The sequence below is a fragment of the Epargyreus clarus genome, unplaced genomic scaffold, assembly GCF_041222505.1.
Source record: "Epargyreus clarus isolate Ecla_fem2 unplaced genomic scaffold, WU_Ecla_fem_2.2 ptg000001l, whole genome shotgun sequence".
NCBI lineage: Eukaryota > Metazoa > Arthropoda > Insecta > Lepidoptera > Hesperiidae > Epargyreus > Epargyreus clarus.
In genome coordinates, this window is record NW_027332209.1 from 11,218,950 (window position 1) to 11,245,120 (window position 26,171).

Genomic DNA, 26,171 nt, shown 5'->3' on the forward strand with positions numbered 1-26,171 from the left:
TTCAGAATCCAGGCGGATAGCAAATTTAATACCATTGTTAAATTAAAACGATTTTGTTTCACAACTTACCACGGCATTAGGGAAGTTGTTTGTAAAATCTTTAAAGGCTTCGAGGATCTGTTCCCTAGTCTTGGTAGTTTTGAAGTCTTTAGAGCTGGTACCGTCTGCCTTCTTGACGCCGTCTATCCGGAAACCCAAGGTCGCTGTCGAGCTGATAGTCTCTCTCCAGATCATGTACCTTGGTTTCGTCACTCCTTTACTCCTATGCTCTTCTTCCGTAGGAGCTTTAGGGTCTATTTGGATCATCTTTTCGTACATGTCCTGGAATAATCAAACAAGTTCAATTAGGATTTGTGAAATGTGTGAAAACAATGATCTAATATGTACTTAAAATAAACAATAATTTGTTTAACTAATTCGATATAGTTCTTGTGAAATATTATTCCTATACAGTCGTATATCGAATTTTCTATTAAATGACTACTTGAGTTAAAGTTGTTACATAATATTTTATTATCTTATACAACTACTGAAATGTCTCTTTGACCTCATCATGTAATACATGGTTGATTTATTATTTACTTGTATTATTAATGAAGCGAGCCATGTTGTAAACAAGATTAATATGTTGTTAGATAACTGGAGAGTAACTATTTTAATGATAGTAAAAATTGTAATTTAATTTATTATAATATGTTGCTATAATAAATAATTTCCATATCATAATTATGTATTGAGGGATTAACCTCACATTGGAAAAATTTTGTCGTCCGATACATACATACACACATAGACAAGTTCACATTTTACAACATTAATCTCAGAACAGATATTTCATTTGATTATCAGATATATGTATAATTGGATATTGAACACTGAACTCTTGTATCGCACACCGTTACGGTAAACTCTATGCTATTTCGATGTCTACTCTGCCTCTTTTTTATAATATTGAAGTATTAACGATCTATCCACGGTTACTACATGCTACACCTAATAGTAAATGGCTACTGTAACCCATGGATTACCCTGTATTCAACCCCTGATAATATAAGATTCCTACCTGAGGTTGGCCATAGATCTTTGCCACTGAGAACTAAGTTCGATAGGTAAGTAGACACCTTTACTGCACTGATCAAATGAAACACAGCAGCTTTTAACACAAATGTTATAAAGCAGAGAAGCGATTGAAGTCAAAATATAAAGGGTGACCACTTCGGTTCTAACACCTATAAAGGAATCTTTATAATAATGTGATGTATACCTTTCGTAACTTAGTTTTCTCTTTTGCCTTAGCCAGCTCTTCTTCCAAGTACGTCCTGACTCCGATCTTGCAGTCCATGACACAAGGACAGTCGAAATCGCTGAGCAGATCTTGAAGCTGGAGGTATACTGTTGTAGGGTTTGGTTAAGGAATATAAAGGGTAAAGTTATTCGAAGATTTCTTGCATATGTGCTCGCGTTGGTGTTTTTAAGTTTATATTACAGTAATATTAAAGTTCTTGTGGCGCAATTAACAACGTAAGATATAATTAATAAGTATTATTTATTACCATCACTTTAATAGAAATTAACAGGTTCATGTTCTTTCCAAAAGTATTAAGAGTTAAAATTGACAAGTGAAACATGTAGAGCAAATACAAGAATTATGTTTTTTTATGTGAATTCTACATGATTTCTACAGTCATAGTCAAGCCTAGTCTATATATTTTTTTAAAATACAACACAAAAAACTTTGAACATCTAAATTCATTTAATTTTGCGCCTGGTAATCGAACCATGGACGTAAATGACTGCCTGATAACCATTGACACAAAAATCACTAATGTACGAATTACTGTACATGACGACTGACGAAGACGAATTTTGATGACAAATGACGATGAAATATTTTTTATGAAAAAGGATACATTCTCCATCTTCGCATGTGACTTGGCCTTTGTACTCAGGAACGAATGGCCGGAGGATATCTTTCATCAGCACCTGAAACAATCAAAATGTCACATTATCATCAACACTTTCCTGCATTTGAGGGACCTTCCTAAACGGGACGGGTTAAACTTTCTAAGTGTGAAATTGTATCAAAACATAGCCTGCATTTGTGTGAGAGATCAAGCGTCAGGGCAAGATAATATGACGAACAAGTACTTTTGTGTCGTAGTGTAATATTTGCACCATGTGACACACTATGGCATCATGACTCCTTTAGCAATACTTTCTGTCTCTCTTTTGCTTTTTATTCTGCTTAACTAAACGCAATCGCCATGATCTGTATAAATATGTTTTATACGTGTATACGTTCGTATAAAGTAGAAAGGGCAAATCCGCGTACTTTTGGTACATTCAATATTCGAATTGCGTTTTTCCTCATTAATCATAACACATTAAATGCAACAAACGTGTTTATTGGTAAAAATAAGCACGTATGTGCGTACGCAACTGACATTACCTATATACGCAATTCCAAGAACTTTGTACCTATAAAGCAATCGTGGAAATGTTATAACAACTTATTATATCGATAATGAGACAAGCTATTAGCGCCAACTGTAATAATATTACATGCAATTACGTTTAAAGTATCCATTTTCTTTAATTTCTTTAACCTATTTCCGTATATTCTAATTGCACCGCCAAAGAGCCACAGTTATCTAACAACATTTTTTTAAAAAAGTATTTTATCATAATGTTAATTGCAAAGTGCGTTGGACTCAATTACATAATGACGACGCGTTATAAAATTTTAAAACAATATGACGCATGCGCCGAAATGCGACGCCGTTTGACGTCAATTAAAGATAAAATTGTGAAATATTGTCGAGTTTGAAGAGTTATTGATGACGAGTTAAATTAGAAAGGAGAATCCTATTTCGTTAGTCAGCTATTGTTAGAGTCAAAGTAATTATGCTTATTTATGTTATTAAAATAGGGAAGGGACATGCAGATTACCTAATGTTTAAGTCTCCATTACTACTAAGGTCCCAGATGTTCATGATTAGAAATATTTAAGCAGAAATTCCGATCGTGGACATCTGGGACCGATAATGCCAAACAGTACAAGTATAAGTCTTGCCGATCACAGACTAATCCAAAATTATGCATGATTTCAACCTTCATCTGCTTCAGTGATTTTTAAACGGAGTCATCACTGTTAAGGTTGTTTCTAAAAATAATGCAGTTTTATATACATTTATTATAATATGTCCATTTATATCATAGTATTTACTTTACCCTGACACATAATTAAGTGGATTTTAAACAGACTGCGAGAGAAGGCTAATATGCCTAATTGGAACAAAAACAAATCACTGAGGAAATCATTACGGTATTTTAATTTGAGGCTGTTGATTTTTACTTCAATAAAAACCACTCAAGTGAGTTATTTTATCAATTGCCCTAATTATGTTCTTACTAATTATGCCGACATTAACGATAATTTGAAAAAAAATAATTATTGCCAAATTTAATTTTAGCAAATGTCCTAGACTCGGTATTTATAATGCCTTTTTGTATACGTGGAAAATTTCGCGTCCTAAATTAAGAAGCACAAAAAACTAGGACTCGATCATAAGTGACTCTCCTTTACCACTTTCAACCAGTCCTTCAAACCAGAACACAACAACGCTTAACATTGTGGTTAACAGAAACAGAGGCGGTCGTGCCACTAGAATCGAAACCACAAATTACTTATACATATTTCGGTTAGGTTTTTACCATTATTCACGAAATAATTTCCTAGAATTAAAAGTGGTCAGGATCACAAAATACCGATGCGTTTTCGTGTAAATAATTATTTCAAATTTCCTACTATAATTACGTCACCAACTAACGATAAGTAATAATTGGACCGAAAAGAACAATAAACTATCACGTACTCTGTGGTTTATGTGAATGGAGAGGAAATATTTCATTAATATGTACGGCGTGTGAAACCCCTCCTACGTCATAGGGTCGAGAGAATATAAAGTACTATCTACACCAACCGTAACGAAACAAGAGGTTATCATTTGTGTTGATACTTTTTATTGCGATAATGTAGTAATTAACTAAATATCTACCACAGTGTTCATTGACTATCAAAGTCATAATTATTGTAACCAGCATGAAATATATAATTACGTTCATACGTAGGTACCTATGTGCAATTGTAAATATTGTTCACGACTTATACATACTGACGTTTTACATATATTCATAGCACTACTAGAAATCTGTGTTTCGTCTCATCACCCTTTCACGCATCTCCAATGCGAGTTGGGGAAGGAAGGAAAAGGCCTCTGGCAGTCAAATCTCATCATCACAACCAGATTCGATGGCCTAGCATGTCCTCTTAAGCATGGAACTTAAGGTAGAATCGCTACTATTTACTTGGCAACTTGTCGCTAAAGTTACTGAGCAGTTATCTCGACCGATAAGGTTCGGGCGACCACTTTGTTGTTTGAGCAACAGACGAGTGGCACACGCCTGATTTCGATTAAAAATCTGTCAACATTCAACTGTCCACAAGTTTGTAATCTATACAATAAAATATTATAATTACCAAGCAACTTTTGACTACTACTTAATCGTCAAAGCTATAGTCCTCGTAAAATAAAATTGAATCGCGTCGCCATAGTAAATTGTATGACTACACCTGCTCGCAAGAACTTCAGCGCGGACTAGCAGTTTGTCGATGACTATAGCAGTTGCTCAAGCGATAGTAGCCAATGGTCGGTCAACCTAAAGGTCAATAGAGGTCATGTAAATCAATATAGAATTGTTATTAAATCCTCAAATAACTGCATGTCATCGTAACATAAAAAGTTTCATGCACGATACTTCGATGATGCACAGTCTGAATTCGTGTACACAAATAAGGAATGCTTCAATATTATATATTATGATGCAGCAAATTGTAGTGCTACCATATTGGACGTCAATGGATTTTTACTTACTGAATATTAAGCGAAAAATGACTTAGCAAAATTTTTGATACGATACGAGTTTCTGGTTGGTAAAATTGATACAGTAGAACTGAATTCACGCTTGTAATAATATATGAAGTAAATAATCGTCATCAACTGAATCGTTATTTATCATCACGATGACACAATATAATTTGTATTACCCGTAATGATAACGTTAAGAGAAGTATGCTTACTGTGACTTTTTTAAGTATTGCGTAGGCATTACATAAAAAAGTGTGTTAAAATTTTTCCTAGTCATCACTCATCCACGAATCTACTGTTTCACATATTTTTAGTGATTTTCTACATTTGTGTCACGCTGTATTATAAAACATCGTGATAATAATTGCACCAACTTTTCTCCTTTTCATAATATCAAAATGTCTCAAATCGATAGGCATATAAATTTCCTAATTGAAAAAAATATAAAAGAAACTCATTGTAGACAACCCTACACCCTAATTGACAACCCTAACACTAGTGATTTATAAAGTCGTTCTATAATTAATTTTATCTTGCGTTCGCGTAGCACGTCATAAAATTAGTTGTGGATTTCTCGAATGTATGACGCGTAGTGATTAATTACTGAACAGTAACCCGATATGGAACCAAATAGGAAAAAGTGGGGATTTACTGGCTGTGATTCCATCTGGTTCTGATAAAGCTGTTATATATGTAATGAGTTACGCGCATGATGCTGATTAAAAACCCATCTTTTTATGTCTTAGAAGTGAATGCGAATGGAACCCTGCTGATGTTTAGGAGTCACTGGTAAAGCCGAGGTTGAAGGAAACCTAAGAATTTCTAGTTCTATAAATGGTGAATCCAAAAGTAAAACAAATACCAGAATCTAGAATCCAAACCGAGAATAGTAGTAAATTTAGCATTTTATATGTACCTGGCCGAGGATCAAACTTGGAATTCTTTTTATATCAGACCGGTATGGTAACCGCTGTACGGTCGTCAACCTCTCGATTATGCTTCACAATATGCAGAGGCAATTAATTTGCATAATTTGACAAAGACAAAAGAAAAGCCTTAAAATATTGAATTACCTGAAAGCACCTCTCCTCTTGTTGACTCAATTTCTTCAGTATGGTGCCCTGGTCAGGGCCAGCTTTGAAGTTGCCCTGATGGCCAGCGAGCTGGATCCAGGGGTATCTCTGCTTCTTATAGGTTTGGAAGAATGGCGTCCATTGCACGATATTGCGGATCTTACGCCATCTCTCCGATTGCTGGAAAAGGAAAAAGAATCTTTAAGTTTCATCATTTGTTATATTATTTTTCCGAGCAAAATATATTTATATCTTTGTCTCGTTATCTACAACACTAGTAATATTATGAGAGACAGAGACGACACAGGTGGTTATTGACCGTTTAAAAATAAGGTGTGTCAATAGGTGCACCTTAATTTGTACGTCATTGAGTGCTGTGCGAGTGAAAACTTTACTTTCCACCAAAACTCTCTCTACAAAGTTATTTGATGTTTATATATAGAGTCGTTTGTGGACTCAAAAGCATTCTAACTGAAAATAATTTTAGGCTACATTTTTTCTTCTGTTCTATTCATTTTTGGCCCACTATCTCTTAGAATCACGTGTCAATTCAATAATAATGTTAATGATGATGATGATGATGTTAATGATAATGATAATAGTTATTTACGCAATACTGATGTCTTGACAATAGATAAACAGAACGTTCAATTGATAGTATATAACATAAAAGACTTGCAGTAACCGGCTTATTTTACGAGCTGCAATACAAAATGGTATTTAGGTTGAAACATTCAATGTCAACGATTTCGCGAAAACAAGAAACCTGTTAGAAGCCTGATAAACGTAGGTCAAGGTGACTGAACCTCACCGGAACAGGTTCACCGAAATACTTTCGGTTTTATAACTAACCATAAAAATAAAATGCAAGGAACAATTTAGCTAATCGTGATGTTTTTGATTTTGACGATCAAATCAAAAGCGTTTGGGTAAAGACAAATGTAAAATATACAAATTATTCAATGATACAAGATTTAGTGAGTGAAAAAAACGGTTTATTGTCGGATTTTGGTATGATAATAGCGGTCAATGATCCAAAAAAGATGGCCAAACCTTTTGGTCTGTATCAGCTTATAACTAAATATCATAAAATAACTTTAAAAAAATCATAGTCGTGTTACTTATATGATCATTAAAGAAAATATATTTAGAATACTTGTGTAGAAAAATAAAATTACACATAATGTCCTCAATGCACTGACAGTCATTACAAATAATTTCGTTGTGCATCGATGGAATTGGAATTATGTTTCATGTAATTTATAGAGTTTGTCCACCAGAAACATAGGTGTAAAATTTTCCTCCTATTTCATTAAATTCAGTTCACTCCGAGTAAGGTCAATTGAATTTGTATTTCATATATCTGTCTTTTCGAAATAACTGCTAATAAATAATCCATTTACTTGTAGCCTATCTCTCTCTATGTACATATTATCTTGAGAACTACAGATTCCGTTTCGGTTCGACATCCATGCAACAGAAGAAGACTTTTCTTGGGCAAAAATAAAAAATTTAAAACCCAAAATATTTGAAGGTTCAGCGTAATAATTGAAAAACAGCGTAGACACAGAAGTAATTAATTTGAACAACAAACTAAATTAGACCCACCTCTTTTTTATTGAAGACATAAGCGCAGTAAACAACATCCATAAATTCCTTCATGTCAAAACAGATATTACCGGACAGCATCTTAATTTAATCACTGATAACACTATCAACAGCACAGTATCACTTAACTATAACGTTTGTTACAACTCAATTGATGACACTTATGACGCACCTCACAACTTGTCGTGTCGTAATATAACTTTATTATTTTGGAAGGAACGTACTTCACAGCCGTTAGCAGTAAGCGTGTATGATACACTGAGATACAAAAACACGGCATCGTTAATATAAACCGCGTTATCCCTGAGTCAGTGGGAGGTTAGTGTGAACCGCAACCATAGCGACTAGACTCTGACGTCAATTATTATATTCCTCGTATGAAATTGCGTGCACAGGATTGGTGGAATTCCAAATGTTTGGTATCACTTAGCCTTATAGGTACTTAGTAATTCAATTACGGTGTCATCAGTTTTATGACTAATTTTCGCTTCGAGTTTAATTAATAATCGCCGTTTTGGGAAGTCGCTTTAAATGGAATAGATTAACCTACTGAATTTAATTCTTAGGTTTTCGAAAACGGATGTTGGGGTTTTACATAATTTTGAGTTATATTTACAAATGTCATACTAGAAACCCGCTGATGAAGGTTGATTTTTCGAAAAGGAACGAAGAAATTTTTGATGTTTCAAAACTGAGGACTGGTTTTCTATCGAATATAATAGGTCATAGTTGACCAAGTCAAGGGCGGATTGGTATATATCACGTACCTTTGGGAGCATTATGTAGAACTCTTACGTATGTCTGTTTTCTTATGGTTTTTCCTTCATAATTAAAATTATGTGCAAAATCAACAGTTCGTATTCCAGAAATCTAATATGGGATGATGAAATTCCACCATTGCGCATTCACTACTACTTCCATAATAATTGCATCCGCGTACAATTATGGTGACTGACGGTAAAATTCAATGGAATTTAGAATATTTCCTTTGAGTTGATTCACATACCAGTATTATGAGCTGGCGATCTGAAGAAACTGGACAAGAACTGACAAATAACAGAATCAAAGAAATGAGAGGAAAACGAGCGATTTTAAACCTCGCGATATGAGATGCAAGAGTTCAAGACTATGCAATTAGCCAAAAGTAATAATTAGAAATATCGGTAAGTAACAATTAACTAGATAATTATGTATCAAGTAAATTTGTAACTTACACTAATTATTTTGGATTTTATAAGCTTTTGTCTGGTAAGCAAAATAAGTTTTGTTTTCCAAAGTAAATTTCGATAGTAAAACCTTATTGATATTACATAATATGATCTAAGATTACAATAATATTTCTTACAACTATGACGTGTTCAATAGGCAAACGTGATCAATGGATCGATACGTCTTAGATTCATATGATAGGGTATTGTTTTATTAACAACAATGAACTGAAGGAAAATTAGCGTGCCTTTCCACATTTCTGCGAGGATTTGCGTGGTCAAAGCTAAACGAGTAAGATGTGCTATGAAACAATGTAGCTCTAACTCTTAGCTCGCATCCCGCAGTGGTAAGATAAGCAATGCAAATCAAGCAATTCTATTGGGAGACTTAATACATAGCGTAGCTTAATACATACCTTGCTCGTCAATGACTGAATGATAATAATATTTTTAATTTTTGTATTTTTTTACTTCTATATTATAATCCAACATGTTATATATCCGTAGATTACATACAAATAAATAGAAAGAATCCTTCCAGAAAATAGTCACAAGCATTTTCTGAGCTATAACTTTTCATTGCACAGGCAACTTTATTAAGGCGTTTGTACATCATTGACGATGTTTCATACTTATACACTCAAAATACAATGCTTGACACGAGTGAACGTAATAATGTAGAAATGCTCTTTTATACATCTTAAAATTATTTCAATAGTATAAGATATTAATATTTATCTCTTCTCGTTGATCGTTTTCAGTCTAACAAGTCTATTAAGGAAGTGTTGATTTATGACACTACTTCTCCCAGAAGCGTCATTATTTTTTATTGTGAGGTACATACATGTTTTGCATTATTCGTAAGATATATTTTTTGCTCATTACATTTGATATGTTATATTCATGTAATGCACGTGCATAAAAATTAATATATTCACGACTATGTTATAAATATTTATGTCTTACGTCAAAGACTTTTGTGTTTAGTCTAGTGTAATGTATCTTTACGTAAAAGTCATAACTATTTTAATATTACATTATATTGTTGTTAGATTTTTTTGTGGTCATTACAGTGGTCAACAGTAAGCAACTCGACATAGAACATCGTCCTCTTCTTACTGAAACCGAGCGACATACTCGTATTATGCGTTTCCTCTCCTGGATATTAAACGGGTCGCCTCATATTATCTAATGTACTTCTAAAAACACAAGAACTTCTTCACGCTTAAGGTGGTAGAACCCTTTGCGGTTCGACTCCGGCGGAACCACCGCCACACCTATTTCTACCTAATAACAGCAGTGTTAGGCGCTGCTGTGTTCCGGTTTGAAGGGTGTGGTAAGAGAGACAGACTTTTCGGAGACGTTCCAGCTTAGTCCTCAGGGGTAGCGGCGCATCTGTGGCCGACCTCAGGTAGGAATACCTAATCCTATCTGGGGTTGATTACAAATGTCCATGGGCGGCAGTAGCCACTTACCATCAGGTGGACTGCATGCTCGTCTGCTACTCCTATATTATAAAAAAACGCTAGAAATACTCGTATCAAGCGAAAAAGCGGTGGTGTCTCCCAGTAGAATCATACTCGTTCTATGTATCTCGCCTTTTTTTATGTTGCGCTGGCTATATATAATATTTTTTATTCCCTCGTCTATAGAATTGTAATATAATTATGAGGACGCACAACTCAAAAATTGTGGTAGTAGATGGTCATTGACTTTTCTTTGCATTTATAACATTTCGCTTAATTTTCTTTAACCATTTTATTTATTTTTACGTTTTTCGTAGAGACGCGAACTAAGGAGGATTATTAGACTTATACGTCACTTCAAAAACACCCGTTAGTAGTAATTCTGATAAATTCTAGCCAATTTTTGCTTACCTAAAAATTAGATTTTTACCTGACTATGGAGGGACTGATTTTCATGCGTAAATCATTTCAAAGCAATTATTAAGCAGTCGGGTTTATTGTTTTTAGGCAGTAGTTTTCAAATTTCGAACGTTTTTAGGTGGAAATTGGTTAATATTTATTATTACTAAAGGGCGTAAATATACAAAGACGCATTTCAACGGAGGTTAAGTAGAAGCTTCCAAGTAAATAAAATGTATTACACTGTAGGAAAACATAATGAAAAACTGCAAATTATTATATCAATATATGAAACAGGCGACGTCATTGTAACATAGTAGTGTGACGCACTTGTGAACCAGTTTGTAATCATCGAACAGTCCTCATCGAATAACAATATTACGATAATTGGTTTGTGCGATTACGTATTGGATAACGAGACGCTTTTATTTTATTTATTTATTTATTTAAAAGTTTATTGCATCACCTCTATAAAGAAATGCACAAAAGGGCAAAAATAATGCCTGATGGCATTCTCTACCAGTCAACCCTGAGCTGATATAGAGAATTTGCAGCAGGTGTGTACAAAGAAATAAAAAGCGACAAACAATAAAAAAAAAAAAACAGCAGATATATAATTAAATAAATATATATTATATTATGATATATATATATACATACATAAATACCATTCATCATATATATAATTAAATAAATAAACACAAATAGTAATAACAGTCGATTAAGAGTTTGATGAGGAGTTCAGATAATGTTCACGGACAAGCTTTTTGAACACAGCTTTACTGGGGGCTTTCCGGATATGCACGGGCAAGGCGTTCCAAAGCAGTATCGCCTGAACAGAAAATGAGAAATGATAAAAACCGCTAGAATGCAGTGGAATATCAGCTCTTAAATTATTAGACGACCGAAGCGTCTTGTCATGCGTTGAAAACCTATATTGGAAGTGATCCTTAAGATAAGGAGGAGTATTCGTATCATTCAAGATAGAGTAAAGCATAAAGAGAATCCTAGAATTACGCCTCTGACGAATAGAAAGCCACTTGAGTTGACTGCGAAACTGCGAAATGTGGTCATATTTGCGAAGGCCAAATATGAACCTGATAGAATTGTTGAGAAGGCGTTCTAGTTTATTCAGAAGGGCTTCGGTCAGATCTGGGTAGCACACATCTGCATAATCTATGATAGGCAAAATAAGGGTGTTCACAAGCATTAGTTTGGTCTTAACGGGAAGGAAGTGCTTTAGGCGGTATAAAGATCGCAAGGTAACATTGACCTTACGAGACACCTCTGTAACTTGTGTAGTCCATCCCAAGGAGCTGTCAATGTATATGCCAAGATTCTTCACCGACTCCGATATTGGAATTTGCGTACCGTCATAAATGACCGCTGGTAAAGAATTCCGGTCAATCCTAGCCAACAGTCTAGAGCTTCCTACGATGATAGCTTGACACTTGGCAGGGTTGACTGATACCCCATAGCGCATAGACCAACTCCGGAGAGCACTCAAATTAGTGTTTATTTCACCTATTGCACTGTGGATGTTATCAACTTCGGCTTGAGCATACAGTTGTAAATCATCAGCATACAGATGATACGAACAGTTGATAAAAGGAGTGATGGAGTCAATAAATAGAGAAAATAATAAAGGAGAGAGAATACCGCCTTGCGGGACGCCAGCATCTAAATAAGCCCAGTCCGAGGAGGCATTACCCATACGGATGGACTGCTGGCGCCCGCGAAGATATGAAGAGAACCAATTCAGGGCAGAGGGCGAGAACTGTAAGTGAGTAAGAATAGCGAGGAGAACTTTTTTTATCCTACACTAATTACGCTGGCGTATGTGTAGCTACTGTTTTGTCGGTGTTTGTGTGTTAATAATGTTATTAATAGGAAGTAACACGTATTAAAAGTGATGACGGCGTAATAAACACATATAATTCATAGATTGGGTTATGAGTACGAATGTCCGTTATTGATATGTATGTAGGTAGGAAAAAGTTGTCAAACGTTGGATAGATTGATTATTAATTACGGGCGTAAATTATCAAAAAAAATAATTGATAAACAAAAACATATATTTTTTGATAAAAAATTAAAACTGTAAAAATTTACGTTCTTTAGTAATAATAATCCATAAAACCCAATTTTTGCCTATCACAATTCGAAATTTGACTATTTCGCTAGGCAAAAATGGGATGAATTTTAGTAAACAAAGATTGTTTAAAATTGATCATAACTAAAAAGATTTGAATACATCTTTGGCACACGTAAGCACATGAGCTTAGAAAAATATTTAAATATGGAAATAATCCTCCGGTTTTGTTTATTCATAAACCTTAATTATTGTTGCAATCATCAGTTGTTCTTGGAATTCACATGGCATATAAGCCATAATTAGTGTAAGCTTAGAGGAAAATTATAAACAGAGGGGTAATCCAATTTAACAAATTGGCAAACCCAAATTGATATTTACCTATTTGTCCTCTCACTTCCTTCCATCGTTCCTTCCGTCCATTGAGGTCATATATGTATTTTAAATTGATTATAATTATCACTCGCTTCTATATATATGAAAATTAATGGTTGTCTGTATGACTTTTATAGAATCGTAAACTATGCATTTAATCATGTGATGATATTTAGCAAAGTTTTTGTGCATGAGCCCACGAAGGATTCTGACTTGGTACGATAAATTACAGATGGCGCCACTGTCATTCCAATGAAGGTACTAATTTTCAGTGATATGTATGTCATGTGATCTTTTAAAACACGGGCGAAGCCGCGGCCACTATTAGTTTTCAATAAAAAACCTAAAAATCTCAAGTCATATGTAGGTAATCTTCTCAAGGATATAAAGTCTACCTATGCACCTGGCTAATTATAATAAAAAATAAATATATTTACTCGCGATAGCATCTCGTCACTAGCGTATTCAAATAACATAGAAACATAATGTGTAAGTTTTAAAACAAACGTTATTAATATTTTTTGTCAGAACATAAGTATATGAAAAATTATTTAGTTACACAGAGAAATTAATAAACACAAATTTCCCGTTGCGTCACCTAATTCCATTGACGAAACGCTTTTTGGTTTCTATAATATATTAATTAGTGAGCTAATTAAATTTCTAGCCAACTTTTTCATCACCATTTTGACAATATTAGGTAAGTACCTACTATTGTTACATTTTTCAATTTAATCTGCAACTGTAGTCCTCCGTTAATATCACAAACTCTCTGTCCTCAAACATAATTAGCTCATCATCTTCAACCTGATATTATCCAATAACTGGGAGTAGGACTTTACTTAGAATTAGAAGGATGTAGACCATAGAAGGTACTGATTGGCAACGACGATACACGAGACACATTTAAGAACTTTTTTTGAAGATCCCTAAGACCTGCAGATATCTATCCTTACGATCTACGCACGTTATTATAATTATGTACGAAAGTTATTCATCATCATTATCATTAACCCATTACTGTCCCACTGCTGGGTACTGGTCTCCTCTTTGAATGAGAAAGATTAGGCCAATAGTCCATCGCTAGCCAAGTGCATATTGGCAGACTTCACATATCTTTGAAAACTTTTTTTAATTTAGATTTTTTTAATGTTTAATTGACGGAAGTTATAAATTTCTAATATATGAACTCAGGGTTAAAATTCATACCCTAACTATCATTGCTTACATAGTTATCTGGGAAGCTTATTAGTCGAACAAAAATATTTCCTTTTCGAAAAAAATGTTCCGATAAGGTCAGGTGGTAAGTCAAGAACACATGTGACGCACGGAACATACAGACACGCATCTGCAAACCTCGTTTGTTCGTCCTTAAGAGGTTATCAAATGTAAACATCTCGCAATTTTACTCTTGTATAGCATAATTATGTATAATAATTATTTATAAATAGGACAAGCAACTGACTGTTGACAGAGCTAAAAATAGTTGTGGAAAATTATGATGATAAAAATTGTTTTGTCTGCTTTAATGATTGCTTTAATGATTTATTGGTTGTCATGAAGATGATTAATAAATAAATGAGTTGTAAAGATGGTTTTATTATCTGCACTAAATAAATGTTGTTGGTTGATTGAAATTGATTTAATACTTATTTGTTTAATTTTTCGAATTCTTATTTTAGAATTTCGATTTGGGACTGAAAAAGGGTAGTATGGCATGTACTTCCACGAGTAAACTTTTTGCTGACAGAAAATCTCAGAATGCTGCTATTATGAAACTTATTAAATCAAGGAAATATAAAAACATAAAAATAAATGAATTGCAATATAGGCATAAACTTTATAAAATGAATAGCTTATTTTTTATATACTGCTTTCGTCATCACTTTTTTACACATACCTAAAATAAAATACATTAATTTATGAAATCGATAATCGCCTGTCATTTAGCCGGCCGTGGTCAAGCATGGTAAAAATACGGTTTGCGTCATTTGGAGAAAAAAGGCGGTTTTCAATAAAAAATCTCATTAAAACCAATCAATCAATAAGTAATTGACAGATTTTTGTAAAAAACCTATACCGTCTTTTACGTTTATTCTTTAGTCTTGACAGCGGCGGCTTTTTGTCAGTAATTAATGTTTTATAACTGATAGAGTTCCAAGCTTGTATCTAAATGTGATAAAAAAAGAACAATATAATTTTAAAATTTATACCTTGTACTTTGTTTCAGAAATACTAGAACTAATCCGGATCATTTATTGTTTTGTCTTATATAAGTACCTGCATAACTAAGTAGTACAAACTTTACAGCCCTGATAACAAGTGCTTATATTTTTGTAGTTAAATAGGTTTGATTTTGTTTTGTTAATTGTTAAAAATCAAATACTCGCAAAAATTAAATCACTCTCAATATAGATAATACAGAAATCGCAAATCGTGCTTGTAAAATTACATTATGTCAATAATTTCAAAATTGCCTTAAAGTACACTATTGTGGCTTCAATCACACATAGACCTTGTAAGAATATCGTGCCTCATTAAAACCTATTCAAAATAGTTTCTTATTGTATAATATGTTATTGTTACGAAATAAATCAAGTCAAGCCAAGTCAGCGAAGTCAGTCGAAAAGTACATCACGCTTTCCATTCGCTGAGGTGCCTGCAATGTTTCTTACCCTTAAAAACTAAGATCACTCTCGCTCAAACATTAATTGTACCCATTATCGACTATGCTGACGCCTGTTACTTGGATGCCACAGAGGAGCTTCTTAATAAACTTGAGCGCTTACAAAATTTGTGTATTCGTTTTATCTTCGGTGTTCGCAAATACGATCACGTCTCCCAGCTTCGTAAGGATCTCAAGTGGCTCCCAATCCGCCTTCGCAGAAACACAAGGATGCTATGTTTATTATTTAATATACTACGTAACCCCAACTATCCCACTTACCTGCGAGAACGTTTCTCTTTCGCTCGACCTCCTTACGCTCCTTGCAGAACACACGTTAAGACCCTACTTAAATTTCCTTCCCATAAAACTTCTTCCTATTCCCATTCCTTCTCAGTGCATGCTGTCAGATTGTGGAATGCGCTTCCACCAAAGATTCGCGAATCTGACACTATCTCTATATTTAAAAAGCGAGTTAAAGAGCACTATATTTCCTTATCTAAGTAGTTCATATATATATAGTAAATATGTATGTATAAGTATTTATATATTTATGTATATTTATATATCTATAGTATAACATATATATGTTATTTTTACATCTTTTTAAGTACACACTAATACTACCATTCTGCACCCTCTATCCACTCACAGGTCTGCTGGAAGAAATTTCTGACAGAAATAAGCAGTGCCTTTGTACATATTATTTCTTTATGTGTTTGTCTTTTTTCTTATATTGTGTGTGCATAAATAATAAATAAATAAATAAATAAATGTGTATAATGGCTTGAAAAGCGACATTCGTTGTGGCTTTTTCTAAAACTACTAATAAAAGAGCAGCTTTTTAAAAGGTGGTAAAACAAGTATAGTTCGCCTGAGATGGAACCATCGTGACATATATCTAGCGTCAAGCAGTTCTGCGTTTCGCTGTTACCTATTCAATACAACACTTATTCTATATACCTAAAGTTGATTACAGTATCCTTCGTATGAGTTTTACAGTTTTGCAAAAATGACTGTTTACGTATATGTTTACGTATTTCCCATACAATTCCAATGAGTTCTGAAACAGTCCGCTAGGGGCGCTGATTGGAAATGTATGGGAAATACGTAAACAGTCATTTTAGTAATAACGTACAAACTCAGACTAAGGATACAGATGTCTATGAGCGATAGTGCGGACATACCGTCTAAACCGCATAAAAATCGCAGTCATCGTCTAAAATAATAAAAAGTTAAAACACATGCCTAATATGTTAAATAACTGTGATTTATGTCTGTGAATAACATATTTAACATGTGAATCATATTAGTAAGAGAACTATTAATAGATTAGTAATAGTACCTACTATTACTCTATTAGTAATGGTTACATTACCTAATTGTTAACTGAAGCATATACTAGGTACTACGGTACAGTCGTTTCGCGAGCTCTTTTCTGCTGGCTGGCAGGGCAAGGCAGAGGTAAATGTGACGGTGATACCACCCTATTCAATTCGAAAAAATCCTCTTTGCCTATCAAAAAAAATCGAATATTAGTATAGAATGAAAAAACAATTCAATTATAACATTTAAATGATGCAGAAACATCCTATTCTGTAGTGCTAATTTATTTATTTGCACGCTAATTCGGTTAGCGCCGACCGACGGCTGTCACAAGGTCCGAATGCAAGAAAAAACATTTTGATTTCGTAAATCTTCACCTTCGATATGTCCTTATATCCCAGTGTCGTGACCGTCTGATCAATATTTTTGGGACAATAATAGTAAATAATATTAAAAATTATCAAGTTAATAAATCATCCATAAAGACTGGCTGTCTCGCAAACAGCAACATAGGTGCAATGATTAACAAACAAATATTTACAATTAAAATTAAACTTACAGAAAATTAGAAGAAATAAATTAAACTATAAATATAAAACAACTTATTTACAAAATTTACATATATACAAAAATGAAAAACAAAAATATAAAAACAAAAACACTACCATAAAAAATTGTCACCATCACTGTCTTTGGGCAAGGTTCCCAAGACGCTGGCAGCATTTCCTCTCTGAATTGCTATACCAATCCTTTGAGCGAAATGTATGCCAGCTCTCGGGTCCCCAGAGACGTCGACCAAACGAGTTGACAGCTGTTTAAACAGCTGCCAAGCATCCGGACCCCATGGACCCAAAGTTTCAACACCAAACGCCACAAATATATAGTTATTGCATAAACTAATGTGTGTGTTTTATTATGAAATTGTCTCCATTATTTTTTTTAATCTGTTTACCTAACGATAAACCAGACGGGATTCCTAATGGAAAGCAGTCACCGTCGCCTATGAATTTTAAGCAATAGCAGAGGAGTCACCATTGCAACGCCGGCTTTGAAAAAGAGCTCTTTTTGCACCTTCCTTGAAGAGCCCCATGTTATACCGATCAAGGAATTAAACCCGCTTTCTACCCTCGTGGCATACAAAATCATTTTTTTCTATACAATATGTTAAAGGGTAAAGCCCGTATCTGTAATTCTGTACATATAAATACTTCGATACAAAATTTAAAGGAGAAGATTTTTATCTGCCGCAGCACATGTTTGTCACGCTCTACATACGAGTAATAAATGAACCCTTATACTTTAAGAAACTGAATACCTATATACTGACACTTAAATACCAATTGACGTATTTTCATTACCTCTCGATTAGGACGTTAATTCCTAAGCTATTTTAGAACTGAGCTTCCAGACCATTAAATGTTCATGTTTATTGGATGAAGTCATCACTAATTATTTCCTGCGATCCTTTGCGGTTTTATTGTACAGTTTAGTTATAATTGCAGTAACTATTAACGGGTTCCTAGGAAAACCAGTACGGACAATCGTATGATGGATGCCGAAGGCTTCGATAAGAATTCCCAGAATAATAGCTTAAGGCTATAAGATACCATTGTGCTTTCCCACGTCGTTTCTGTGAACATCTGCATGGACTGTTTTTCGACTTAACGCATTAAATAATACTAGATACTTTCTGAGTAAAAAGAGTCTAGAGATCTCTATATTCGCAGGAAAGCCTAATTGAAATAGATTGTTTTTACCCGACTGCAGGGTAATTATTTTCTAGCGTATACGCTAACGTTATTACCGAGTGGTAATAACGTGAGCGTCATATATGACGTCACGATATGACATATCTGTATATGATATTCCAGCATATGCCTCTTTTTGGCATGCTCTGCAGCTCAAACGGCTTGACGGAATTTAATTAAATTTTAATAAATGCGGTGTCCTTAGATTTGTCTAAATGGTAGAAGGGACGTATGTTGTATATTTAAGTAGTCGGTTTTTGATTTGTTTTGTAATAATTATCTATTAGTAAATTAAGATTTAACTCGAACAATGAAACGATTTACGATTTTAAAAATAATATTACCCACTTTAGAAGATATATGTAGAGCTATGCTTGAAAAGCTTCTGTTTTTTTAAGATTCAAAGTGAATTGAAATAAGGAGTTAATTTGAAACATTTTTTTTATTTCTGAACATATATTTAGGTTTAAACGTATATGATTTTTTGGATGAATACGTAGTAGGCTATCAAGGTACTTAAAAAGGTAACCAACTGCAGAACAACAACATTGTAGGTAACATCAAAAAATAAAATGAAAAGACACCCACGTCTCGTCCAATTATCATTGTAATATATCAACCATTTAAGAGTTACTTATCTTAACGTCAGCGCATTCGTAGGCGGCTATAATGCAAGCGTTCGACCAAGAACGATATGCGTTAAATATTTTTCCTTCAAAATGTATCAGCGTTATGTAAAAAGCGTACGTAAGGGGAATTTTGATGGCGGCTTTAACATTACCTATTTATTCTACTTTAATAAACATTATTGGATAGAAAATACATGTATCTATTATTACCATTTTATGTTAGTCTAACACTAGCTTAAGCTTCAGCTTAAAGCTTTCGTGATTTTTCTAAAATTTAAATTAAAAATAAATGTCTACATTCAACTTTAGATTTCATAACGTGTTTCTACTTCGACATAAAACAAGCTGGACATGTAAATTTTTCCGAAAAGAACTGCTAAGGCGATTTCGTTTCTTGATATGACAATCAATGAATAATAGAGTAAAGGTTTTATCTAAAACATGTTATTAATTATATTTTAGATTCATCCGAAAGAGGTATCCCATCCTAGAATATACCATTTTTTACAATTATCTAGATGAATTTAAAAACATAAGTTTGGTACTGATAATTGGTACAGTTTTTTTTGTATAGGCATTAAAATGAACGCGCTGACTCGCTCATCACTACTAGAGCATGGTCTAACCAGTCACTCAAGCCGGTACCTTGTATGGAAGCTGTTATCTGTGATGAGTAAAGAGTTCTTTTATATTTAGAAGATTGATAGATAGCCACTTTTGTTGCTGATTTCGATACAAACACCCACGGAGTCCATACAAGATCGGTAATATTCACATTAAATCCAAATAAGAAGAGATATTTTGGAGAGATTGAAATCGATATACAAATTGTCTTTTTCTTTACGCACAAAAATCTCTCCTAATATCTTAAATAACTCTTCTGTAATCATCGCCTAATCTACACTAATATTATAAAAAGGAAAACTTTGTTTGTTTGATTGTAATGACTCAAAAAGTACTGGACCGATTTTAAAAATTATTTCACCATTCGAAAGCTACATTATCCATAAGTAACATAGGCTATATTTTACATGAAATATATTTGATAAATAGATTTTGAGGCGGTACAAAGTTTGCCGGGTCAGCTAGTATTTAATATTCATGTCTTTAATATTTTTTCTGACATCTTGATAAATACTTTAATGTCTCAATAACTCTTGATTTTGCGAAGTAGACAAAGATTTAGTTTTTCTTTAGGCAACCCGACAATATTTCAAATATTTTTAAAATTATGTCTTCCTTACCACACCCTTTAAACCAGAACACAGCAACGTTTAACACTGTTGTTATTTGGCAAAAATAGATGTGGTGGTGGTGCCGCCGGAGTCGAACCACAAGGGATTCTACCTTTATATATTTTACGAAATTTCTTCTAAATAAGTACTATTTTCTTACCAAGATTAAAACCATAATAATTCATTACTTAGTTACGAATAGATCCTAAAAAGACATCGCAATATAACTTGGATATCACATGTCACATACTAGGCAAACAGCTTTATTTAAATACTTTAGCCTTTAAAGCCTCTGATTTCTTAAACAGTCTTGGAAATGTAAAAATGTGGGTTACTCTATCCGTATTGACAGTGACACGTCCGCCATTTTGTTTCTTAACGAGCTTTCCATGTAGCTCTGTCTGTATGACTTGTCCTAAGGTTTTTCTTACAAACTCTAGGTACTACAAGTAGATCCGACATGGGGCAAAAGGGTATTTTGCGACTTATTTGTAATTTATTGGTAATTAATTGTTCTGAAATATACCTAAGTCAGTTGTTAATCAGAGATGGCATCAATGTGGAGTGTGAAACAAAGCACTTGTATAAAGATCTTGTCAAAGTCCGCTGTCTGGCTCTATGTATTTCATATTTTAGGGTTTTTCTTTTTTTATAAAATTTGTAAGTTATCAAATCACTCGCTGTCAAATATTATCGTCTTTCTATTTATAAATTAATTTGTGCTCTAAAATGATTTTTGATGTTTTTGTACCCTGTACGTAAATTTAAGCTTAAAATTCAAAACAGTTGTGTTTTCAGTTCAATGCATCATAAATTGAGAGTAAAATGATCTTAGAAAAGTTCTAGTTAAATCACAGAGAGACACTTCAATTTTATTTATTCGTATAGATAGTAAAATATGGCTAAGGTTAGATTTGAATCGAATAATTTAAATCGAGATTGATATCGATACGGTTTGATTAGACTCTCATGTCTTTAACCCATTAAGCAGATTATATTTTTTATGGTAATGAATTGATTTATGTAGCTTTTAATGCATCATACCGGTCTTTCCTACCCTTTCGGTTTAGAAATCTTTATTCTCAAAAGAATTTACATTCACTTATAATGAGAACTTATCTAAACTTAAAATTAAGTACAATATTCGGCGTGCGTACAAATAGGTTATCTTAAAATATCTTAAATGTTATATTCACATTACTAAACATTTACAATGTGGGTAGTTTTGTAAAATGCAAGGTATACGAAGCGCAAGCGACGATAAATTACACGGATGCAGAGTGACTACCCTTTTTTGTGTTCTATCCACTTATGTGAGAGATCTAACTGATTTATCTAGAATGCTATTTCGTTAGATCTTTCATAATTTTGAGGGCTCAAACTGCTTTTCGTAAGCTTGAACCGCTTGATCCGGTAAGATGTTAAAATCATTGGGTTTCAACATAAGCTCATTCATTCTAAATTAAAAAATATGACATTTTTGGCTACCAAAAATCGAACTTTAGAATTTTCTAGGAACATGATAATCATTTTAATATTTGTATTACTGAGTGTTTATAGAACAACATCAGTTTATTTATACACTGAAGACTATTTCAATGGTGTCGACGTGTATGTTTGCTAAAACAAGCCCAAAACAATACATATATTACACTCTCAATATATTTTATCATAACATAACACAGGCAGAATAGATGTTGATCAACATCAACCAGCTATCAAACAATCATAGTCAATCAGATTTACAAATTAATATCACTCTATCGACTCAATTGCTCAAGTACTGTTCACAATCAATTCAATCATAACGAGTGGTCGCAAGACCACGTTACTCTAATGAATAAAGACCTCTAATAAGGGTGCGGTCCCATAGTGAGCTATTAAATAGTAGCCTTAAGATATTTTGTAGCTTAGGAAGAGCTAATTGTCACTTGATATAAAAGTTTAGACGGAAATAGTAATATAATAGTTTTGCTAGTGTGATTGCCTACTACAATTGTTTCTCCTCGATAGAATTAATGCTACATTCACACTCTTGGCACTTGCTACAAACTTCAAACCTCTACGCATAAACTTGGACGTGGACACGTCGCAAGACACTTGTGACAAATTCCCTTTCATTTTCTAAAATACCGACACGGATACGAAAAATACGGCTACAAACGCTTACAAACCGACACAAACCAAGTCAAACTTCTGTGCGCACGTTAGAATTTGTAACGCTTCGTCGAAGTTTGGCGAATAATAGCTAATAGCTCTCAATGGGACCGCAGTCTAACTGTAATTTGATAGTAAATGCGTCATCACTACTTAAAATATACAGAAGATATCTTAATTGATAAGTCCATTGCCTTAATTACTTCTGAGATATTTTTGGAAGATTGCTAAATTAAAACAGTCTCAGTTAAAACAAGATCGTGTCTCGTAGATTAAATATTGCAACTAGTGTACAAAAGAATAAATTGATGAATGTGTTCAATGTTTGTACTAGCTACTTGAGAATTATATGGATTTAATAATTGTAGCTCTTCTTTTTTTTCTTTTTTTATAATATAGGAGTAGCAGACGAGCATACAGTGCACCTGATGGTAAGTGGCTACTGCCGCCTATGGACATGGGTGTTTGTGTATTTGTCTATGAGTGTGTCCATGGCACCCACGACACAGGGAATCCTAGTGTGGGGCTGTGAGTTTAGAACGCGTATAGCGTACAGTCGTAATGGTTGAGCCATGAGGATACAAAAGAGGATATTAACAACAACTGTAGCTATAGAGTATGAATTTTTCAAGTATGCATGGATGGCGGAACCGCAAGTATAAGAATTAGACGGTAGATTTTGATGAAAATTAAAACTTTAATGCACTCTTGAGAAATTCACCCTGTACCTATTAAATTGTCGAAAACAGAATAGATAGAAGGTGGTAGAAAACTTTGTGGTTCGACTCCGGCGGCACCGCCGCCACATCTATTTCTGCCTCAAACAGCAGTGTTAGGCGCTTCTGTGTTCCATTTTGAAGGGTGTGGAGGAGTAAGGGAGATATACTTTTACGAGGCGTTCCATCTTAGTACTCAGGGGTAGCCGCGCATCTATGGCCGACCTCAGGTAGTAATATCTAATCCTATCTGGGGTTGATTACAGATGTCCATGGGCGGCAGTAGCCACTTACCATCAGGTGGATTGCATGCTCGTCTGCTACTCCTATATTATAAAAAAGGTAATTTTTTTCTTGTTTTGTGTAAATCGATTTTTTTGGTTGGTAGCTAGTGTGTTTAATGTTAGAAATAAAAATTAACGTTACGTAAAGGGAACTTGTTGATCTCATATCGACATTATAACATCGCTGTCAAAACAAATAATATTAAATAATGTAAAGATAACGTACCCACTTCACGAATAAAGGTACGAATAACAATATAACTCACGTAACCGTTAGGGTTAGTATTCAATAAATATTATAATTTTATTATTATACAAAAATCGGGCATCACTACGGAAAAAATGTCAACTGTTTACTAAGTTAAGCAAAGTCGGGCGCGTTCAAAATTTGGATGGGTGACCGTTAGTGGTTAAATTTCGTATGCGCTTCTGTGCGCACTGGTTCACTTCGATTTGAGTCATCAATAACGTCCGTTTTGTTGTTTTTGTACTGCAGTCGTTAAACTTTATGTGAGGCCTTATGGACGGTTAGGAAACTCGCATCGCTGATTGACTATTAACCTTTATCCATCTATATACTTACCATATAGATACCATATACCATATACCATACCATATACCATACTATATTTATATACCATCTATGTCCAACATAGATGGGTAGGGAAAGGTTGGAACGATGGAAATAGCGCCAGGCTTCTTTTAGTAGTAAGTTAGTTTGAAAGTGATCTTATCGGTAGGTACGGAAGTTCCACCGCCATACATATGTCTAGCTAGTAGATCATGCGTTTTGGTGGAAGGGCGTGATCTCCAGCTGAATCACATATGAAACGACGACCTTGGTCCTCGGAAAAGCAACGAATCTGTCATTTACTTCAGTAAGAGCTCGTATCATACATAGATGGAGTTGGTTGCAGGTGTCCATGGCGACAGTGGCCACTGGCCATCGGGTGGATTGTTCTAGTTTATTACTTCAATGTCATTAACAAAGGAGAGATGCATATCCAGCAGTAAACTAAAGTGTCGCAGCCACTGAAGATGAAGCGAACCAAAATAAAAATTGCAATTTCATGATATTACTGAGTTCATTTCTAGAGGCCGACTTTAAAACTAATCGTTTGTCTAGATTATTGGTACCCAAAGAGATCTATATCAACTTCCTGGAGTCAATGATGACCTAGAATTGACAAATAAATTAGTTCAAAAGCACATCAGAAGGTAAATTTAGAGAAGACCATAGTAACTTGGCTCCTACCAAGGTTTACCCAAAATCGAAAAACGAAACAATTAATTTTGTGAAGTTATGTTTATAAATTCTAACTACATAAATTATAATTATTATTCTTATTTTAAACTCACCAAATGATGTACCGGATTCCCGTTATCCTCCTCATACTTTGTTCTTACCTGAAAAAACAAATACATATATTTAATACATTAGTCATGCACAAAATCTTTATGTTTTTCAAGTAAAATAAGCTAAACCCGTTTCAGATTTCGAAGAACAAGTATTGAAATATCCAAAACCAGGGCAGAAATTTGAATTCATAATTTAGATGTCCTGAACAGACACCAAACTAAAACTCTATCTGCCACCATGCTTTGTGGGTTATCAAACACTTTGTTAGAAATCTGAAACGTCAAATGTAAATATTTTGACATCACAGAATCTTAGGCTGGTAACATACGAACGACAGTTCATGTGATGTCTAACGTCATCGATTAACGTAACGATTGTCGCCACCGGTCGTTAGCGACTGTAGTCCACGAGATTCACAGACTTCTTTCGCCCTATGTGACTTTCGCCGCCGTCAGCGACTGACAAGCGACCAGGGTCATTGACGACAGTCTACAACAGTCGTTGACTATGACTGACGATAGGCAACGCGAAAAGATAACGGATTTCGACAAAAACAGTCGTTCGTATGGTAGCTCGCTTAATTGATTCTTAAGTATTACATGGTCAAATAGGTAAGTTCCCTTGCGGAACTTGGAAGGACATTAACGTTACATTGAAAACAAATGACGTTATGGTTAACGGAGGATTTGCGGTTACAACGATACATGACGTACCTGTGCGTAATGGAACAGAGAAACTTGTGATATTGGAGGGCTTCGGCGAATTGCGTTACATGTAATTTGTGCCATCGCAAGTATTTTTTATCGATTACGTGGAGGTATTTACTACAAAAAAGCAACGTAAAACATGAGTGACAGAACACTCAGTTAAACCTAGGTCCAGCAATGATATTTTTTTGTATC

At 34.2% G+C, this 26,171-nt stretch overlaps 1 protein-coding gene across 10 annotated transcripts in view; it reads right to left on the reverse strand.

Annotated features, from left to right (window-relative positions):
• Positions 1-26,171, reverse strand: part of IP3K2 (Inositol 1,4,5-triphosphate kinase 2) — a 197,401-nt gene that overhangs the window by 1,569 nt on the left and 169,661 nt on the right. For 9 of the 10 annotated variants that reach the window (XM_073081427.1, XM_073081655.1, XM_073081885.1 and 6 more), the window contains 4 exons: positions 6,002-6,181; positions 1,911-1,983; positions 1,265-1,392; positions 70-321 (listed from right to left, as the gene is read on the reverse strand). In XM_073081427.1, the coding sequence (XP_072937528.1) occupies positions 70-321; positions 1,265-1,392; positions 1,911-1,983; positions 6,002-6,181 (633 nt within the window). Of the gene's footprint in view, positions 1-69; positions 322-1,264; positions 1,393-1,910; positions 1,984-6,001; positions 6,182-25,268; positions 25,317-26,171 lie in introns of all 10 variants that reach the window. The other variant, XM_073081502.1, reaches the window with a different exon arrangement.